At 38.0% G+C, this 21,980-nt stretch overlaps 2 protein-coding genes across 2 annotated transcripts in view; one reads left to right on the top strand and one right to left on the bottom strand.

Annotated features, from left to right (window-relative positions):
- The window catches only part of LOC140933381 (polycomb group RING finger protein 3-like), a 136,269-nt gene that overhangs the window by 102,458 nt on the left and 11,831 nt on the right, over window positions 1-21,980 (top strand). The gene's annotated exons all lie outside the window — the stretch shown is intronic.
- LOC140933378 (uncharacterized) overlaps window positions 1-21,980 on the bottom strand; it is a 94,805-nt gene that overhangs the window by 1,454 nt on the left and 71,371 nt on the right. The window contains exons 3-5 of the mRNA XM_073382924.1: window positions 1,250-1,300; window positions 617-706; window positions 110-134 (exon numbers count right to left, since the gene is read on the bottom strand). Of these exons, the coding sequence (XP_073239025.1) occupies window positions 110-134; window positions 617-706; window positions 1,250-1,300 (166 nt within the window). The remainder of the gene's footprint in view (window positions 1-109; window positions 135-616; window positions 707-1,249; window positions 1,301-21,980) is intronic.

Consider the following 21,980-nt stretch of genomic DNA (forward strand, 5'->3'; position numbering starts at 1 on the left):
TACATGTGAAGGAGCCACGTATTCATAAAATTAAAATTCGGCGGCTCTTCTTTCCAATGAATCAATGTACAAGTACGTCGTAGACAACAGTAATAAATAATACTCATACCGGCTAAACAGCACTTCGATTTGCTCTAAAAGACAAAATAAAAACAACAAAATACAATTTAATAACAAAGCTTTAATACAATCTCCTAATGTAGTTATTTATGCAAAATATAGGGTTTAACACCCGTACAGTCAACTTTTTCTGACGACAATCTCCATTGATCGAACATCAAGATGTAAAAAGGCTCCCGCTTTCAAGATAACATTGAGATATAAATCTAATGACAAAGACTGCGAGCATTATTTTGTTCCGCTTTCCTTAAACTTGTGGGACATGTGAGTTGACTTGTACCAGTAAAAATCTCGATTGTCACTTGTCATGGCCTTGCCGCTGACTCACGCACCCTCCTTCCTTTCAACATAACAGGAAAAAGAAGAGATCGAGCATGCAACACGTGTATGAAGTCTATGGTAATAAAATTAATAAGGCTTTCGTAAAAAGAATTATATATATATATACTAAAGGTTACAGAGATTGAAAATCTGGAAAATGTTTTATGACAATTACCTTTGTATCACACGTTCCCGAAATTCCTTTTTGTCCTTGTGATCCCTTCTCTCCTTGTGACCCTTTGTCACCACGAGATCCTTTCTCACCCTTTGTGGAGAAATTAAAGGTAATATTAATGATTCTTCATTCGTAGGTCAGGACCACTAAAGAAAATTTAATGAGTCCTTTGTTGCTGTGAGGATAAAGCATTCGCTTTCCTTTTTGTTTTGGACTCTGAAAATTGGTCATTTCTGTCTTCAAAAAGAAGTATAAAGTTACGCTTACTTTAACAGAGTGTAAAGTATTAATGAGTCAAATGAGTCAATGAGTCATAAGTCATGAGTCAATGAGTCAGATCTGAAAAAATAAACGTTTTGGTAGAAACAATTAAATTAAGCATTACTTTGACTTAATTTTTGTCTACTTCCTTCATTGCTGCCTGCACAAGGCCTATTTCTGACATGGAATCTCATGTCAGAAATAGGCCTTGCATGTGCAGGCAGCAATGAAGCAAGTAGAAAAATTAAGTAAATTAAAGTAATGCTTAATTTTATTGTTTCTACTGAAACTTTTATTTTTTCAGATCTGACTCATTGACTCATTGACTCATGACTCATTGACTCATTTGACTCATAAAACATCCGTTCTCACTTTAACACCACCATTACTGTTTTTATCTACTCCTGGTTCTCCTTTCTCCCCCTACAACAGAAATAATAATAAGAACCACACAAGATGATGATGATAAGGGACGGAACATTACAAAACTTACGGGGGGGGGGGGCAAAGGACAAAAAAAATAGTCGCGCAAGGGAAAATTAAAAGAAAAAAATTCATGCCCGCCAATTAACCCTAAAAAATATTCATGCTACGGTCTAAAAAAAATTCATACAAGGAATTTGATAATGAAAAAAATTCCTGCGGCTCAAATATTCCCCCCCATAACTTTTCTAATGGTCCGTCCCTAATAATACTACTACTACTACTAATAATAATAATAATAATAATAAGTTAATAAAGCTATTAAACTGTAACAAAATAGTGACAATGATGATGATGAAGATAACAGATAAGAATTAAAGATAGTGAAAAATACAAAAAAAAAATGAAACTAATCATCAGATGAAATTAATTTTAAAAGACAGCAGAAAACAGGCCGGGATAGACTAATTTAAAGGCCGAGCCTGCAGATTTTAAGGTTACTTAACAACTTAATCGCTTAACTGTGTAGTCCAAGATAAAAATACACAGTCTTTGGCAGTAAATGGGACTAAAGGTTGTTGGGTGCACCCTGGGGTTAAAACAAGGGTGGAAGCAACACACCCCATAAAGTGCATGCAATGAGGGTGGCAGCGACACACCCTAAACTGAGTAGAGCAATAAGGTTGGCAGCGACACACCCTAGTAATATACAAAATGGAATGAGGGTGGCAGCAACACACCCTAGCAATGAGCAATGCAGTGAGGGTGGCAGCAACTCACCCAGCACGGTAATGGATGGAGCGCATCCCCACCCAGGAGTGAATAAACTAAGATGGGGTGGGGGCCCCACCCGGCCTGCCACCTGGAGGTAAAAGTAGCAGGTGTGCACCCAAGCCAGTAGTCCAGCTTTATTGAATCGAGGGAGGGTGTGGCAGCGAAAAATAAGAAACTAATGCGTAGTAAACTACTATTGGAAAATACAACGCGTGCACGCAAAGTGAACCAAACAAAGGAGCACTCAGCTAGCATTGATGGATATAAGCATAACATAGTATTGATTACAGCTACTAACAATGATAACTTGTTATCACAAAACCTTGTACAAACAACTGAAGGTCAGTTATTGATGTAATCTAAGATAAACAAGGAGCTCTTGAACCAGAGCTGAGTCACGCAATGCCCTTTTATGTACGATAGCAACATATTTGCCACCCAGGGCAAAATAAAAATTAATCATAATCAAAAACAATGGCTGAAGTATGCTCTAATTGGTTAACTCTATTTTACGAGTAAAATGTCGATAAAGACGGTTTGATAGGTAGTTATGATCATTACCATTTATTGGGGTGTGTAAGACATTACATTCATTAAGATAAAAAGAAGCCTAAAATTTTGAATTTGTTTGGTTTACTCAAAATTCAGCTGTTTGATTTTCTTGTGAATTTGCATACACCTTACAGTTAGTAACCCTCATATTTTAAAGCACCTTAACCAAATTGCAACAAACAGTTTTTGAAATTGTTTTAGAATTCAAAATAGCTTTAAAGTCACAAAATTCCTTTGTTCGTTGTTTATTTGAGGCTTTCATTGACTGCAGTACAGCATGACGAGGATTTCTGCTAAATGTCGTCAAATTTTAAGGTAAAACTATTGTCGTTTGTTTACGTTACCTTTGAAAGTCAACAAATCAAAGTCGACAGAAACAGAATAAATTTCCCTAGACAATAACTGACAACTATAAGGGAATGGAATCTTATCCCTTTGATAATAAGAGCAGAAAGGTATCCAAACTTTTGTAATCATCTATGCAACGTTTTTTAAATTAATCTTTTTTCTTATTTCTGTTATTTGATTTTTATTATTTTTTATTTTTCTGCATTATTAATCTCTTAGATGTGAAAGCGTCTAGAAGTATTGAAGTAGACGTAGAAACTTCTAAGGATTCTTCTCAACTTGTCCTCACACTTTTTTCTTTAAAAGCTAATTGGCTGCGTATCTCCTCATCATTAAAATGTTAACATGCATAGTAAATGCATAAAGCATTTCTAGAGAAACTGTCCTCAGCAACCTTAAAGTCAAAATAAGGAACAATGTTATGGGAACTTCTTACTCTAGGAAAAAGTCGTACTTTTTACTGTGAATTTTATGATCTTCACTCTTTTTTTCATTTTTGAGCAAGTTTTTACTTTTTATCAATTAATTACTTTAGTAATGAGGGACCCACTTAAAACTGCCATGGGAAGTTGGGCTCCCCCTATAAAAATCATTATTATTATTTTATTATTATTATTACTATTATCATCATCATCATTATTATTATTTTTAATACAAATGCAAAGAGAATAGCCAGTTTGCTTGTCTTTACTGTGGTGGAGATCAAAATAAAGTTAACTGGTCTGCATGGTTATGGTTTGGATGATTTTGCATCGTTCAACTTAAATTTATATTCAATGACCCTTTATGGAAGTATATGGATCCAGAAACTCAAAACCACTATGTAAAAAGCAGTAACATGTCAATAATACCCTAACGCCGGCATTTCCATCTTTTCCTGGTATCCCTGTTTCTCCTTTTTCTCCCTAACATAGATATTTACAAATAAAAGTGAAACCAAATTTGTGAAAACTATCCCTGAAAAAATAACTACTAATTTTATTTATTTATATTAGCTTAATGGACATACAAGTACTACCACTAAAATGAGTTTATTTACTTATCATAACAAAAAAAATCAAGAATCAACACATAGTGCACCTTTTTTCACCATTTTTGTTAAATAAAAGTAATCAAAACAGCTTCAGCCCAACCATTTAAATTTAACATTTGGTCTGAGTTTATCTATATACACATGTACAGCCGCTTAGTCATTGCGTTAACACTAGAGGTATAACAATAGAATAGGGTATCAAAGGAAGGTTACACTACATGAATCTTAACCAAATCACCTTTGAAACACCCATAACTTCCCATATTAGGAGCCAGCATATTGCCAAGATTAACTGTGAACAAGATGGGTATCATTTCATAAAAAATGAAAGTGAGAAATTACATTAAATATTATTATAAAATAATTAACTGAGGTACAGTGTACGCAATACAATTTATTCCCATTTTTGGATTCTGTTTTAAAAACATGAGCAGGCGCTTTTCATCTTAATTGTGCCAAAAGCAAGTTTTACAACTGAATCAGTGAGGAAAAAAGCAAATCAAATAGTTTTATGTAGCAATTTTTATTAGTCCAATACACAGTGACACAACTTTAAAAAGTTGGCCAACTATTTTAGAGTTGTGTTCCATTCTATAATAAGTCCATAAATATTATTTTTTAGTCATATTTCACCTTTGCAAATTATCTGGTTACAGTGACCCTAAAAGTTGGTTGCTACGCAAGAACATTTAACTAAATTATCAATTTTTTGAAAATAATTTTATATCTTATTCTTCTTTCTCTGGAAAGAGACAAGCCCAAATGTCCAAAAAAAACCTCTTTTTTGGCAACTTGTTATATTCACACTACAGAGACCATTTTATTGGAGACATACAGCTCCATGGGTCATTTAATTTGAATTTCTGAACTTTTCAAGCAAAAGGAGAAAACAACGTTTGAAGCTTAAAAACGCCAACCTTTATTCCACTGCCATCTCGTCCATCACGGCCATCTTTTCCTGTGTTCAAGACAATAAACAAATTAAAGTAATACAGTGGAACCTCGATATAATGAACCTCAATATAACAAAGTCCAAATGGTATAACAAAATATTTTCTTTACCCCAGTAATAGTAAAATATATGAAAAAAAATTCAATGAAACGAAACCTCATTATAGCGTGTTATATAATTGCCAGTCCCTTGGCCCTTCATTATATCGAGGTTCCACTGCTGGTGCTCCAGCAGTGCCCTAGCCTGCGAGCAAGCTCTCCTATTTGGGCAAGTGAGTTCTCGTGAGACTCGTTTCACTAGCCCAAATAGGAGAGCTTGCTCGCAGGCTAGCAGCGCCGTCAGTGTCCCCTAAAACCTTACTTTTGATCTTGAGCAACTAGGAAATCTTAGCTTTCCCATACAAATCTGATGCTTGGCTCCCTGTTTTGCACAGGTTCAGAGCACTGGACTCCTTACAATTTTTCTTGGAGCACAGCCTTGGATTAGTAATACCGTAAAATACCGAAAATAAGCCCTTCGAAGTATAGGCCCCCCAAACCGGTAACACAAAAAACTCTCCATTAAATCACCCCTCCAAATATAAGCCCCACGGGGGCTTGCACTTGGAAAATTGCCCTCAAATAAAATTAATAGTAAAACAAAGCAAAAATGGTAGATTTATTCCCAGCTATAAGGATAGCCCAATCGATTTTGAAATGCAAATTTCATAGATAAGCCCTTCCAAAAATAAGCCCCTCAAAAAGGGCCTTTGAAAAATATAAGCCCCGGGCCTTATTTTACGGTATTACAAGCCTGCGTAGAACACTGACAACAAGCTACAACAGGGGGGATGAAAAGGAGGAAACACTTGGTTAAGATTTATTTTGAGAATAATTATTACAGTATGCCTGCTAACTCTAACACGCATGAGTTTCATGCCTGGGGACTTATTTATAGACCTTGATTTCACTCAGAGACAAGGACAATTTCTCACACCTGACAAACAAATCGGATGAATTGTTCTTTAACACATCATATATAACTGACTGTAGACATTCATTAGGACTTCCACAAAGAATGTATGGAATGCACAGAACACACTTTGAGCACGTGCATTTGGACCTTATATGACTCGTAATCACGTATATTTTGACCAGCACACAAAGCACAGCACTGGATCAGAGCGAAATCGTTTTGACATTCAATTGTTGTTGCCCACTCTCTGCATTATTACTAGTAATATTTAATAAAATAATAATGTACATCACCATTCACTCCATCGCGCCCATCTTTTCCTACAAATTACCAAAAACAACACTTGATTATACAAGTGACTAATTATTTCTAAATACAGTCCGACCTCTATCAAGTGGCCACCCCCTTAACAGAGGTAATGGCTGCTTAATAGAGGTACAATATAAATTGGATAGGAATGGCAGTAAACATGATTTTATTGACTCTATATAGTAAAATGCTTTTAAAAAGTGAACATATATAAAGATAAATCCAAAATTCATTGCAACAAAACGTCAAGTGCATTTCGGTTGTAACAAAACAGTGGGTCAGCTCTATCTATTGTTAGCTATTGTTATGTTTGTATAGCGCCGGATGTGAAAAGTTTGCACGTGTACGCAGCTTGTGACTTGTTATAGTGGAGATTAAATTGCAGTTCTTGTTTTCTTGTTGTTATCAGTTATCACCTTTATATATCCTCTGTCACCATTTCGCTTGGAAAGATATGCTGGCGGGCCGCTTGGAGGTAAAAAGCCATATAAATAATACACTTGCGACAGCAAAAAGGTGGCTGCGGCCACTTAATAGAGGTGGCCGTTGAATAGAGGTATCAAATACAGCAGTTTTGTAACAAATAAATCCGGACTTTGAAAAGTGGCCTGTTAATGGGGGGTGGCCGCTTAATAGAAGTCGGACTGTAATATAAATGTTGTGTTAATGTAAATGGTAATGAATGAAAATTGTTGCATTTTAATGTGACTCACCATGTTGACCATCCTTTCCATCTTTGCCTTAAATTATTAAAATAAAATACAGCGATTAATTAATGAAACTTACAACTGAACCAAATTACCATCCACACAATCTCGATACAGCAGAACTAGCAAGTTGTTATGCGTATAACCTGAACTGATCCCACTAATGCAATACTTAAATGTACTTTACTGGCCTTAAATGCCTTTGATTTCTAAGTTGCAAATTTTAATCTAAACATACAGCTGTACTTAGAAGATTTATTTTTTCCATATCCGTCGATGATCATTTTGTTGAAAATCAATTTTTAAAATAACTTGTAAACTCACCATCCTTACAGCAACCAGCTTGAGGTACGACTCTACAGCTTTTAGACTTTGCTACAGATCCATTAGCCTGTTAGATTGGGAAATTTAACATACTTTCATGACTTAAAGAAAGACTGCAAACTCTAGATAAATGAAGACACTCTCGACTATAGCATAAACTGAGTTGCAATGGAAACTGAATTTGGAAAGATAAGAAAAAGGAAATGAAAGTGGTTAAAAAAAACAGGAAATTAAAAGGGTGAGGCTGGATATCGGTAAGTTTTTCCTAAAGGCCTGTCTTCAGTGTGAATTTAGAGAAACGTAACCTGCAAGTCAGAGTAACAAGATTGATATATGTTAAGTATACATGGCTTAGGTGATGGGTTTAGTTTGCAGGTAGTTGCAGATGATGGTGTTATGGTCCCGGGGGGGAGGGGGGGGGTACTCCAGATTTCAAGTGACAGGGATGATCGATTAGGGGCAAAAATCAAAACCCAGAAAAATCCCTGGACCAAAATTTAACCCACAAAAAATCCAATGTCGAATTTCCAAGCCATCAAAAATTTCCAGAATGCATTAAATGATACAACTATCATGAATCTTCAATTGTTTTGAATACTGTACCACAGAAAAAACCTACTTAAATCAAGCTACCAAAAAAATACTTGCTAAAATTTTCCTACCTAGAAAATCCTAAAATCGAAAATGTCAAATCCAAAAAAATCCTTTGATTTGATTTGTTACGATCAGGGTTAGCGTCTGAGTTACACTACATTTATTAATTTAACACCTACACAGCTGCAGACCAAACGCTCTGCAGCTTAAGGAAAATGTAGGATTTTCTTTACCACTACACCTTTTACTGTTGTTTGTTGGGAGGGGAAATTTAGCCAAAGCAGTAACTGCTAACAGCAGTGACCTCTCACGCGAAAACGTACACTAACGGCTTCCCGTTTTCGAACGGAAATCCGTTCACAAGCCGTTTCTCATCCGTTCAGAAAAAATTTGCATCCGTTCGAACGGCTTGGGCGATCCGTTTAAAAAGGAAGTCAAGCCGTTCGAACGGCTGTGTCATCCGTTCACAAAAATTGCCCAACCGTTCGAGTGGCTAGTGTACCCGTTCGGAAAAATTTGCATCCGTTCGAGCGGTTTGGTCATCCGTTCACAAAAATCATCCATCCGTTCGAACGGCTTGTGCCATCCGTTCAGAAAAATTGTCTATCCGTTCAAACGGCTGTGGCACCCGTTCAGAAAAATTTGAATCCGTTCGAACGACTTGGTCATCCGTTCAGAAAAATTATCCATACGTTCAAATCTTCAATCAGTTGGAACCGTTCATTCAAACGCATTGGATCATTATTAATTTTACGCTGTTCAGATGGCCTTATGCAGTGCCTTGTGGCCGGTCGTTTGCGAAACGAAGACACGAAATGGTAGTTTGCGAAATCTTGTTCTAGCCGTGCTTCGTTGCTTTCTTGCCGTAACGTAACATTTATCTCGAACCAAGCGTGAAATTCAGAACCGACCGAAAAAAGTCTGACAGAGCGACAAAAATTAATACTGTCTTCTGTAAACAACTGTTTCACCGCAATTGTTGAGTCGAAAACGTGTTCCTCTGATCCCAGGTAAACTACTAAGAAACTATTGGTGGAAGTGGCGATTTAACTCGTTTAATGACCCGCTGCCAGAATCACGGGAAACAGTCTACCAACCGAAGAGAAAAGGGTTTTACCAGTAACACTTTCTGATCTTTCTGATCGCGAATGAAATTTGAGTCACTTGCAAAAACTCGTTGCCTAGCACGTGACCAACATCTACTCAGTCAACTATCTGATGATTTATTTTTCGTGAACCAAAACTCTCGTCATTTTTTAAAAGGCCTTAGATTTTTTTGCAAAGAACAGTGTACAACTATGGCATAGTTCTATGAAGCGACGGTTTGTTGCACGGGTGAGAATCACGACAAGCGTGACATCTCGAAGTTTTCTCTGGCGACGTGACGCTACGCAATTAATTAGTTTCAAAACGGTCTGCTGTGATGCAAGCTTTACTTTCATTCATAATTCGATATTCAAAAATACTTACCGCTGCCGATTTATTCATCGTGATTTGAGCTTTTTAACATTATTTCTATTCACGTTTTCCATTTGTGATGGCCAGAGCAAGTTTTTATTTAAAAGCATCAAAGCGTTTAAGCGCTCCTTTTTTGTTGTTTGTCTAGAACAAGTTTGTTTATATTCTGCGCGGCGAAAAAAACTCACCCGTTCATGACCCGTTCAATTGGAAACAGCCATAATAAAATTATTGTAGAATTTCTGCAACTTGTCCAAATGTAACTCTGCGGCAAATGACCGAAATTTTACTCGTGCCGTTCAGCCGTTAAGGTCTACCGTTCGAAATTTTTTTTAGCCGTTCAGCCGTGATTACCATCCGTTCGAAGTTTTTGACGAGCCGTTCAGCCGTTCAGCCGTTCAGGAACATCCGTTCGAAATTTTTCGCTAGCCGTTCAGCCGTCATACCAATCCGTTCGGAATAAATTATCAGCCGTTCAGCCGTTCGGTTTCATCCGTTTCAAACGGTTTCGTGGGCCGTTTCTTACCCGTTCGACAGCCGTGCGTTTCACCCGTTTAACGGAAAGCCGTTAGTGTACGTTTTCGCGTGAATTGACACAATTTTCGCTCCAAAGGTTTAATTTAAGGTATGTTACTGAAACAAATTTTGCTTTTGTTTTTGTGGTCATGACATTGCAGAATTTTGGGTAAACAGTCCATTATCTCTTACTAGTCTCAAAAGGGTTTTCTTCTCTAAGGGAGGGGCTTGGTTGCTCCTGTGTTCTTTAAGGTCAAATCGATCAGTGTTATCGATAGAAAAAAGATATATATCCCTTTGAGGTCAAACCAGAATTTTAAACTCACTTAACATACTTAGCTACAAGTACTAAATTATCTTACAAGCAAATGACAATAGGTTTTTAAGCTTTAAAACCAGTTTTTTAACTCTTTAATATGACTATTTTAGTAACAAAAAGACAGCATTTTTGACCAGATCCTCCTTTTTGAAGCAGTTTTTGGCTGGTTAACATGGGAATGGCTAAAAAAGAGATTTTTATCACCCAAAGCATATTTTTCTGCCAATTGGATGTAATTAAGCAGCTTTTTGTTTTGAGCATTTCGAGACAAAGTTTGTCTTTTTTTTGGGAGGGGGGGGGGAATCTGTTTTCAATATTCTTTCCTCGCATTCTTTTTTTTCCTTTTGTTGTCCTTTTTTACAGCCCATTTTGTTACCCATTTCATTGTCTTTCCTTTGTGTGGAGTTTTGGCTGGCTACCTTTTCAGGAAAAGGGCAAAGAGTAGCAGGCAAATAGCAAAAATTTCCAAATGTTAATTGTTTGTTAGTTTCAGGACCTGAACAATCGATAAAAATTGATTATCAGAAAATCAATCGATCAATTGATGACAATCGATTAATTACTGTTGATTAGCATCGATTGGCATCGGCCAATCGATGATCAATGGATAATCACACTTACGTGGTCACGAATTTCATCGATTGCTATCGATTGGCACTAAATTCATGTCTTAGTATCTTCGGGTATCGCAGGAGTGTACGCGATTGTATATTATTTTTAAACATCAGTAGCAAAGTTTGAGAATTGTTCATCGATGTGGCTCCTTGAAAAACAGCAGAAATAATGAAGACAATTAACATATCTCGTTGACAGTAGTACAAACTTGATCAATTTAACTTCGAATTCACTGCAAAGATTCAACTGATCTGGGACGCAGTCGTCATTCAAACACGATTAAGCTTCAATATTGTTATTTCTTTTTCTTCTTCTTTCTTTACGTCTGTGCAGACGCCCACGTCCACCTCGATGTTCTGTGTGGAATTCCCAAGAGTGATTTACGGAGTAGCAAAAAGTTATTCCAGGTGGGCGTCAAAGGTGACAAGCACAGCAAACAGTGACAAAGCAGTGCAGAAGTGATTCTCGTTCCCAGGAATCATCGCAAGAGACATTCGCCTTTATTTTAAATATAGGTAATTGATTGATATTGCATATTGATAACGATCTATTATGTTAATCGATTATCGATTGATATTAATAATCGATGATAATCAATTTATTTTTATAATCACAAAAATTTTCATGATCGATTGTCCATCGATTATCAATATCAATCGATTAATTGATAACGATTGTCATCGATTGTTATCGATTGCCATCGATTATCGATTTCAACGATTGTTCAGGTCCTGTAGTTTTAGCGTACGTGTAACTCTGTCTGGATTGGTCAAAATTTACTAAATGAGGTACTTGTGGAAAGACCTATCCTTGCTGATTTTGCATTTTTGTTATCGTAAGAGCTTAAATTAAAAGCTGAATGGGTCCATGAAGGAAAATGTTCCTGGTTCAAAAAGGACCAAAAAGCCCAAAACAGTCGTCAAACAGTAAAAACTCACCTGAGCTCACCTTAGACCTCAGGTTTATTGTAAAGAGTAACAACCAATTCTAACAATCAATCTTCTTGAAAGCTTCTCTGATTGACGCTCTGCTTCCCGAGGATTATTTTAGGAGTCGAACAAGGTAGATTTGAGTCAACTTGTAAAACATAACTTTTAAAATCCTGAGCATTTTACCTGGTTGGCAAATGTTCAGCAGGCTTCCCTGTCTCATTGAGGGGAGACTGGCAACGACAGAGCGATGCGTTCGCACACGCGGGTGTACCCGCGGGTGTTATTTTGCGCGTTGTTCACGCGAATTTCTCGAACCCTGGTTGTTCAGACTTCCCGATATAATAATTCAAACCAAACCTAGCTATCTTCCCCTTACCAATCGAACACTTTAATTTTACCCCCCTTTTTTCAAACCCTTGGGTTTTCGTGCATAGAGTGCAACTATTTTCTTTTCTTTCCTTTAATAATCTCATGAAAACTGAAGATAGCCTAGCCCATGAGCTGTATCTAAAGCCCTGAATGCTGTATCCTGTAAAATCGATGATAAATTAAATTTGTATCTCTGGTAACTGAGTTTCTAGTTTGCAACCAAGATATTGAACGGATTATGAATCTAAAAGAACCTAAAAGCGCATAAAAACAGTGTCGCTGAGTCTCGAAAGCTAAGAATAAAACCGCATCTGAATAGTTCCCTTGCCAACAAAGATCAGGGGCATCAAACGAGGGTTTCCTCCAAAATACGATGAAAACACTTTTTAGGCTATCCAGAATACTTTTAGGTCTCTAGAAATCTATTCTAAGTGGTGCTACAAAATTTTTATCTGTTCGGTCATCGTAGGGGAACTTGAGTCTTTTCGAAATTACAAGGGCTTCAGTATGATTTTTCCGAATATTTGAGGTGCAATTTAACGTTTGACGAAAGTGAAAATTTTTCTAATTCCTCTCTCCATTACATTTTAGAATCCGAAAATTTGAGCCTTTTTCTAAGAAAAATAGAATGACCTGGGAAATTGAACTTCAGAAAATCGTAGGGAATTTATATTAGATAAGCTCCGAAAACTGTACATGAATGGAACGTTCATCTAGAAAGTTTTAGCGATCCTCAAGCAAAAGCAAATTATAGGCAATATTTACTTCTCCGAACAGATATTTTACAGAAAACAGTCGCTGGGTGCCCCTGAAAGATTCTCGGGAATAATCTGGGAAAAGTTGAATGCTTTAAAATTTGGTTCGCTGTAAAGTTACCTGATTTGAAGAATTGTTCTGCGAAGTTCCCAAGGAAGCGGCCAAGAAAATGGTCAAAGTCATCAAGAAGAACAGACGAAACATTTTCAGTCTTTCCTAGTGGAACTGACCGTATTCACAAATGGAGCAGTGTATGAATGTAAGCTTAGAGTTCCGGAGTTGAGATCTCTCTCATGAATACAAAACGCGAAAATATACGAGATGGAAGGCCTATTGTTTTTATGTTTTCGTTCGTGACAGATTAGACAAAGCTCATTACAAGCCGCAGGCTCGATTTTCGGGGGATTGCGACGTTCAACGTCGCAATCTTCGCATATTTCTGAAGGGCGAGGCGCCAAGTCTATTGTTTTGAACCAAGGGTTATATTACATAAAGAGACCCTGAGCATATCTTAAAGCTGTCAACAATGTTCGTTTTATTGAGCAATCTTTCATCTTCGACACTTAATCCAGTTTATCTTAAGTGGACACCCAACCTAGTTGCTATTCACGTGCGCTGTCGAAAGCATAATATCAAATAGCCTTCAAAAATTCTGCATTGGAGCTTCACTCTTCGTCTTTAATTTTAGCCGACCCACTCAATAAACAATAAATAAGAACAATATTACCTAAAAATAATTAAAACTGAGAACTTGATGAATAAACAATGAAAACAACAACTGAATTATCTCTCAGAGAGATCACCCGCTAAAGCGGATACCCGCGAGGTTTGTTCGGTTTCAACATAGACGGAGGAAATTTTTACATCGCTAGTATAAATCTGGCCTAATTGTCACAATTGATCGAAGAGAGATATTTACGCAAAAAAAAAACTATCACAGTTCACAAATGATTTAGACATTATCTTAATATTTAGTCTCGCTTGCTTTAGAAAAGCGAGACTCTTAAAATGCGAACCTTTTTTTTTTTTTTTTTTTTCGGTGGGACCTAGTTTGTAGGCCCCGCGTTCCTAGCGAAGACCGTGGAAACTGGGGATAAGAATCGTGACGACTTTCATTGTATGGAAATGAGTCTCGTGATGAGAATGCAGTTTATTTCGGCCATGACTGAAATGACGCATGTAAGTTTGGCAATGACGTAATTTTCCTCGAATGGAGGCCCTTGATTTTCGTGTAATTATGCACGACATGCAGGCACATCCCCAAGCAGGATGAGAAAATATTATACCGTGGAAATCTTCAGGATTTTGTGGCTTTTTAAGGCGTTACGTTTCTCAGAATATTGTCGCAATTACAGGAAATGTACGGTTAAATAGATTCACTTTGTTTTATGTATTAAATTGATAGATTTTCGCAGTTGTTACGATGTGAAGTCGTGTTGCACTTCATAAATACTTGAGATATGAAGTATCCACTGTCACGTAATTTTTACGTGCGCACGTGCGTAAAATTTGCGTTCGCAAATAAAATAAAGGCAATGTATGAAAGGCTGCACGTACAATTGTGTAAGCGTAAAAGTAGAAACTCGCTTAATTTGACGTTTAATCTCAATACTTTATGTCTTACCTCTATTTGATTTACGTGATTAAAATTTACGTGCGTTAACGTGCAGAGCCAAAAACGCATCAGTGGAAATCCACCCTAACGTGTCACGGGTAGCTTTGAACTTGACTAACCGCACACTCTACTTGCAGCACTTCATGTCCATAGTTAATAGAAATCCCATATCGAGCTTTTCCGGAACGGGTTGGTCCAAGAATTCTATGGCTTGAAAGCGTTGATTATTTTGGAATAACTGTCACTTCAGTGGTCGAAAAAAAAAGAATAATCTTAATGACCAAAACTTCAAGGTTTACTGGAAAATCAGGATCGAGGATCGAGGATCGAGGATCGAGAAATCAGGGATCAAGGATCGGTTTAAAAGAACTTGAAAATAAAAGAAATAAATAAATCGTGGATCAGTGATGATGTGGGCCGCAGACTGTAGATAAATTTCACAGAACATAACCCCGTTGGCTGTACTGAACGCTAAATTCAAGTAAACTAATCCGAGTCTGTCTGAGCACAGGGAGCCCGCACAATCTGTTTGTGTAGCCGATTGTTATTTTATGGTAAATGTTCTATAGCGGTATGTCGCTAACTATGTATATAAATCAATGATAAATAAACGCTGAATTACCTTGCCTGTGGTATATAGTCGTCCTTTACCTCAAAAGCGGTTTTTTGAGCGATTTTGAAGGAGTTTGAATTCACCGTTGACTGTTCCTTATAATAGAGGGACAAGGGTGGAATCCATGTTTTGAAAGGGCTCCAGTGCCGGAGCAATTTTCCCCAAAAAAATCGCATTGCTCCGCTCTCAAACCCTGTAGCAAAAATGTCGAAAGATTCACGTTTCTCCTCGTACCTTCCGATCGAAAATCCATCCAAACAGCCCGGAGCTAGCCGTCGAAGAAAATTAAAATCCCACAGTATTCGAGCGGCGGGAATGCGTAGCAAGATTCATACGTGCCAGCCACAAACCGTCCCGCTGATTACCTTTTTTTTATTGGATGTCGTTAACCAAATGGTTAAATAATAACTGATGAAGAAGACTTGGTAACCGTTTGTTGTTTAACGACATCCAATCAAAAAGAGGCAATCAGCGGGACGGTTTCTGGCTCGCACGGATGAATCTTGCTACGCATTCCTGCCGCTCGAATACTGTGGGATTTTAATTTTCTTCGACGGCTAGCTCCGGGCTGTTTGGATGGATTTTCGATTGGAAGGTACGAGGAGAAACGTGAATCTTTCGACATTTTTGCTATGGGGTTTGAGAGCGGAGCAATGCGATTTTTTTCGGGGAAAATCGCTCCGGCACTGGAGCCCTTTCAAAACATGGATTCCACCCTTGTCCTTCTATTATAAGGAACAGTCAACGGCGAAATCAAACTCCTTCAAAATCGCTCACAAAACCACTTTTGAGATAAAAGGACGACTATATACCACAGGTAAAGTAATTTAACGTTTATTTATCATTGATTTATATACATAGTTAGCTATATATCGCTATAGGTGAAGCAAACGGTAAATCCAGTACATTTACTATAAACAGATCGTGTGGGCTCCCTGAGGTCTGAGTCAGTGATTGTTTTGAGGAGAAAGTGAGATTTTCCGGGAAAATGAAACGCTTTATCCTGGTGATACTGTAATACAAGAAAAACTTTTAACAGTTTTTAATTTTTAAGTGTACATTTGCTTTCAATACTCCTTATTTTTCTTGTAATTGTTGTATGCACGACCCCACCAGCAATGCTGATCTTTTTATCGTGACATAAACTAAGGTTCTTACCTACCCACCTACCTACCTACCTACCTACCTACCTATCTATCTATCTATCTATCTATCTATCTATCTATCTATCTATCTATCTATCTATCTATCTATCTATCTATCTATCTATCTATCTATCTATCTATCATCTATCTATCTATCTATCTATCTATCTATCTATCTATCTGTCTGTCTGTCTGTCTGTCTGTCTATCTGCCTATCTATCTATCTATCTATCTATCTATCTATCTATCTATCTATCTATCTATGTAAAATGCATGCTGTGTACAACTCTAAACATTGTAGATACTAAGCACTGCAGCTATGGAAAATGTCATTACTTTCATGCGATATTGATATCTTATAAAACGGACAACAAATTCAGCAGGAATACGCGCGAACTAAATTTACTGTGTGTTGTATAAGGTTCTGTTCAACTTACACTTTTTTCCTGTGCTGAACATGTACTGTACCGAGCCGTATCTTGGTCCGGTACAAAGAAGCTATGTATATTTATACTGACAGAGTCAGGGGCCCCTGATACTGATAAAAATCATCGTTCGATTTTTCGAGTGTAGAATCCCTGAAAGAGTACTCCTCAATGGAACAATATCAATATGTCGAAGGTTTTCAAAGGTTTCACACCGGTTTGAGGCTAAGATGTGCAGCCTGTCTCTCCTTGCAATTTTTACTTTTTGAGTGTATACATTATGACATACAACACTCGTTTTGTATTCCAAACGAAAAAGTAGTAACGGCACCGGGGCCTTTGACATTAAAACTCATCTCCAAACAAGCGAGACTCAACGCTACTAAGAGCGTTCTTGTTTACCTTAAACTGTCGAAATTAAAGTATTGCCGCCCGCGGACAAAACTAGCTTTTTTCCGGTTTCCGGTGTACATCAAACACAGGCATCACGCTGAATATTATCCAGACTGAGAGCCGTAGATCAGAAAAAAAATCACAATTACTAAATTTCGCTTTTGAAACCAACACCACTCGTCGTAAGATTGGGCGCATCGCATAAGAGCTAAAGACTTAAGAGGGAGAGAAAATAAAAATCTACTGAATTATATACACTAACAAAAACAAAATATGAAAAAAAAACAACAACTCTGTAACGACTAGCTAAAACACGATCGATTCAAGCTGTGACTTACTTTATACTTTATCACAGCTTCTTAAGAATCGGCGCGCTGCCTGTAAGCCATTAGGAAGAGGAGAGAAAAATCTACCGAATTATACAAACTAAAGCAATGTAAAAAAGCTGCATTTACTAGCTAAAACACGATCGATTTTAGCTATGTACTATTCACTTTAAAAAATCTCCCTTCACCTCTTAAACTTGGGCGCGCCGCCTGTAAGCCAAAAGGGAGAGCAGAGAATAATCTACTGATTTACCAAACTAACACAGCGTATAAAAACTGCAATTGGCTAGGTAGTAAAACATGATCAACTCAAACTACGAATAGTTCAATTCAAAAAAAATCTCTCTTCACCTCTTAAACTTGGGCGCGCCTCCTGGAAGCCAAGGGGGAGAGGAAAGAGTAACCAAACTAACACAGCGTATGAAAACTGCAATTGGCTAGCTAGTAAAACATGGTCTATTCAGGCTACGAGCTTTTTGCCCTTGAAAAAAATCTCTCTTCACCTCTTAAACTTGGGTGCGCCGCCTGTAAGCTAAGAGGGAGACGAGAGAATAACCTACTGAATTATCCGAACTAACACAGCGTATAAAAACTGCAATAGGCTAGCTAGTAAAACATGATCGACTAAAGCTACGAATGTGTCAATTTAAATAAATCTCTCTTCACCTCTTAAACTTGGGCGTGCCACCTGTAAGCCAAGAGGGAGAGGAGAGAATAATCCACTGAATTATCCAAACTAACATAGCTCATGAAAACTGCAATTGGTTAGGTAGTAAAACATGATCGATTCAAGCTACGAGTTTTTTTACCCTTGAAAAAAATCTCTCTTCACCTCTTAAACTTGGGCGCGCCACCTGTAAGCTAAGAGGGAGACGAGAGAATAACCTACTGAATTATCCGAACTAACACAGCGTATAAAAACTTCAGTAGGCTAGCTAGTAAAACATGATCGACTAAAGCTACGAGTGTTTCAATTTAAATAAATCTCTCTTCACCTCTTAAACTTGGGCATGCCGCCAGGAAGCCAAGAGGGAGAGGAGAGAGTAACCAAACTAACACAGCGTAAGAAAACTGCAATTGGCTAGTTAGTAAAACATGGTCTATTCAGGCTACGAGCTTTTTGCCCTTGAAAAAAATCTCTCTTCACCTCTTAAACTTGGGCGCGCCGCCTGTAAGCTAAGAGGGAGAGGAGAGAAAAATTTACTGAATTATCTAAACTAACACAGCGCATGAAAACTGCAATTGGCTAGCTAGCTAAAACATGACGATTCAGTCTACGAGTTTTTTACCATAAAAAATCTCTCTTCACCTCTTAAACTTGGGCGTGCCGCCTGTAAGCTAAGAGGGAGAGGAGAGAAAAATTTACTGAATTATCCAAACTAAAAAAGCTCATGAAAACTGCAAGTGGCTAGATAGTGAAACATGATCGTTTCAAGCTACAAGTTTTTTACCGTTGAAAAAAATCTCTCTTCACCTCTTAAACTTGGGCGCGCCGCCTGTAAGCCAAGAGGGAGAGGAGAGAATAATCCACTGAATTATCCAAACTAACATAGCGCATGAAAACTGCAATTGGCTAGATAGCAAAACATGATCGATTCAAGCTACAAGTTTTTTACCCTTGAAAAAAATCTCTCTTCACCTCTTAAACTTGGGCGCGCCGCCTGTAAGCTAAGAGGGAGAGGAGAGAATAATCTACTGAATTATCCGAACTAACACAGCATATAAAAACTGCAATAGGCTAGCTACTAAAACATGATCGACTAAAGCTACGAGTGTTTCAATTTAAATAAATCTCTCTTCACCTCTTAAACTTGGGCGTGCCGCCTGGAAGCCAAGAGGGAGAGGAGAGAGTAACCAAACTAACACAGTGTATGAGAACTGCAATTGGCTAGCTAGTAAAACATGGTCTATTCAGGCTACGAGCTTTTTGCCCTTGAAAAAAATCTCTCTTCACCTCTTAAACTTGGGCGCGCCGCCTGTAAGATAAGAGGGAGAGGAGAGAAAAATTTACTGAATTATCTAAACTAACACAGCGCATGAAAACTGCAATTGGCTAGCTAGCTAAAACATGACGATTCAGTCTACGAGTTTTTTACCATAAAAAATCTCTCTTCACCTCTTAAACTTGGGCGTGCCGCCTGTAAGCTAAGAGGGAGAGGAGAGAAAAATTTACTGAATTATCCAAACTAAAAAAGCTCATGAAAACTGCAAGTGGCTAGATAGTGAAACATGATCGATTCAAGCTACAAGTTATTTACCTTTGAAAAAAATCTCTCTTCACCTCTTAAACTTGGGCGCGCCGCCTGTAAGCCAAGAGGGAGAGGTGAGAATAATCCACTGAATTATCCAAACTAACATAGCGCATGAAAACTGCAATTGGCTAGATAGTAAAACATGATCGATTCAAGCTACAAGTTTTTTACCCTTGAAAAAAATCTCTCTTCACCTCTTAAACTTGGGCGCGCCGCCTGTAAGCTAAGAGGGAGAGGAGAGAATAATCTACTGAATTATCCGAACTAACACAGCATATAAAAACTGCAATAGGCTAGCTACTAAAACATGATCGACTAAAGCTACGAGTGTTTCAATTTAAATAAATCTCTCTTCACCTCTTAAACTTGGGCGTGCCGCCAGGAAGCCAAGAGGGAGAGGAGAGAGTAACCAAACTAACACAGCGCATGAAAACTGCAATTGGCTAGCTAGCTAAAACATGACGATTCAGTCTACGAGTTTTTTACCATAAAAAATCTCTCTTCACCTCTTAAACTTGGGCGCGCCTCCTGGAAGCCAAGGGGGAGAGGAAAGAGTAACCAAACTAACACAGCGTATGAAAACTGCAATTGGCTAGCTAGTAAAACATGGTCTATTCAGGCTACGAGCTTTTTGCCCTTGAAAAAAATCTCTCTTCACCTCTTAAACTTGGGCGCGCCGCCTGTAAGCTAAGAGGGAGAGGAGAGAAAAATTTACTGAATTATCTAAGCTAACACAGCGCATGAAAACTGCAATTGGCTAGCTAGCTAAAACTTGACGATTCAATCTACGAGTTTTTTTACCTTAAAAAATCTCTCTTCGCCTCTTAAACTTAGGCGTGCCGCCTGTAAGCCAAGAGGGAGAGGTGAGAATAACCTACTGAATTATCCGAACTAACACAGCGTATAAAAACTGCAATAGGCTAGCTAGTAAAACATGATCGACTAAAGCTACGAATGTGTCAATTTAAATAAATCTCTCTTCACCTCTTAAACTTGGGCGTGCCGCCTGTAAGCCAAGAGGGAGAGGAGAGAATAATCCACTGAATTATCCAAACTAACATAGCGCATGAAAACTGCAATAGGCTAGCTAGTAAAACATGATCGACTAAAGCTACGAGTGTGTCAATTTAAATAAATCTCTCTTCACCTCTTAAACTTGGGCGTGCCGCCTGGAAGCCAAGAGGGAGAGGAGAGAGTAACCAAACTAACACAGCGTATGAAAACTGCAATTGGCTAGCTAGTGAAACATGGTCTATTCAGGCTACGAGCTTTTTGCCCTTGAAAAAAATCTCTCTTCACCTCTCAAACTTGGGCGCGCCGCCTGTAAGCTAAGAGGGAGAGGAGAGAAAAATTTACTGAATTATCTAAACTAACACAGCACATGAAAACTGCAATTGGCTAGCTTGCTAAAACATGACTATTCAATCTACGAGTTTTTTACCTTAAAAAATCTCTCTTCACCTCTGAAACTTGGGCGTGCCGCCTGTAAGCTAAGAGGGAGAGGAGAGAAAAATTTACTGAATTATCCAAACTAACATAGCTCATGAAAACTGCAATTGGCTAGATAGTGAAACATGATCGATTCAAGCTACGAGTTTTTTACCCTTGAAAAAAATCTCTCTTCACCTCTTAAACTTGGGCGCGCCGCCTGTAAGCTAAGAGGGAGAGGAGAGAATAACCTACTGAATTATCCGAACTAACACAGGATATGAAAATTGCAATTGGCTAGCTAAAACACGATCGATTTAAGGATCCGAGTTCTTTTTACTTAAAAAATCTCTCTTCACAAAATGCGTTCCTATAATCCATTCCTCGAAATTTGGATCTGTAAATCACTTTCGGTGAAAATTTAACATCATGCAGAAAATACTAAACGAGCTGGGCCCAGCGTGACATAAATTGAAGGAAACCATCACATTCACGGACAAAAGAATATCGCCTTTAGCTATTCAGATCCAGGAGGCACTTTGGAGAAGACTAAACAACCTAAAACTCTTATTTAGCCGCAAAGGAAGAGATTTACGTTTCAAAAGAGGTCGAAGAAAGTGCTCTTGCATCAGAGGACAAATCATGCCGACCAGAAACAATAACCGCAGAAATCAATATGCGTGTCATGACCTCTCAGTATGAAACAAGCGGCAAAATTCACATTTACTCATTCAAAGAGTAGAACCCAGAATATAATATACCCACCAGAGAAAACAATTTTCGGAACAAGCAGCATTTTGGCACGAGGCAAAAGTCGTGTGTTGCCTACCAGCCCCATTTTTACACTCTGTTAGATGGTTCGAGCATTTTGGCGGCATCACGGCTCTTTTGGCGCGTGTTGTAAATGCCCTTTGAATTATAATATTTGTGCGTTATTGTATAGTGATCGAGGATATACACAATACCAAAGG

This window comes from Porites lutea, chromosome 4 (genome assembly GCF_958299795.1).
Source record: "Porites lutea chromosome 4, jaPorLute2.1, whole genome shotgun sequence".
Classification (NCBI taxonomy): domain Eukaryota; kingdom Metazoa; phylum Cnidaria; class Anthozoa; order Scleractinia; family Poritidae; genus Porites; species Porites lutea.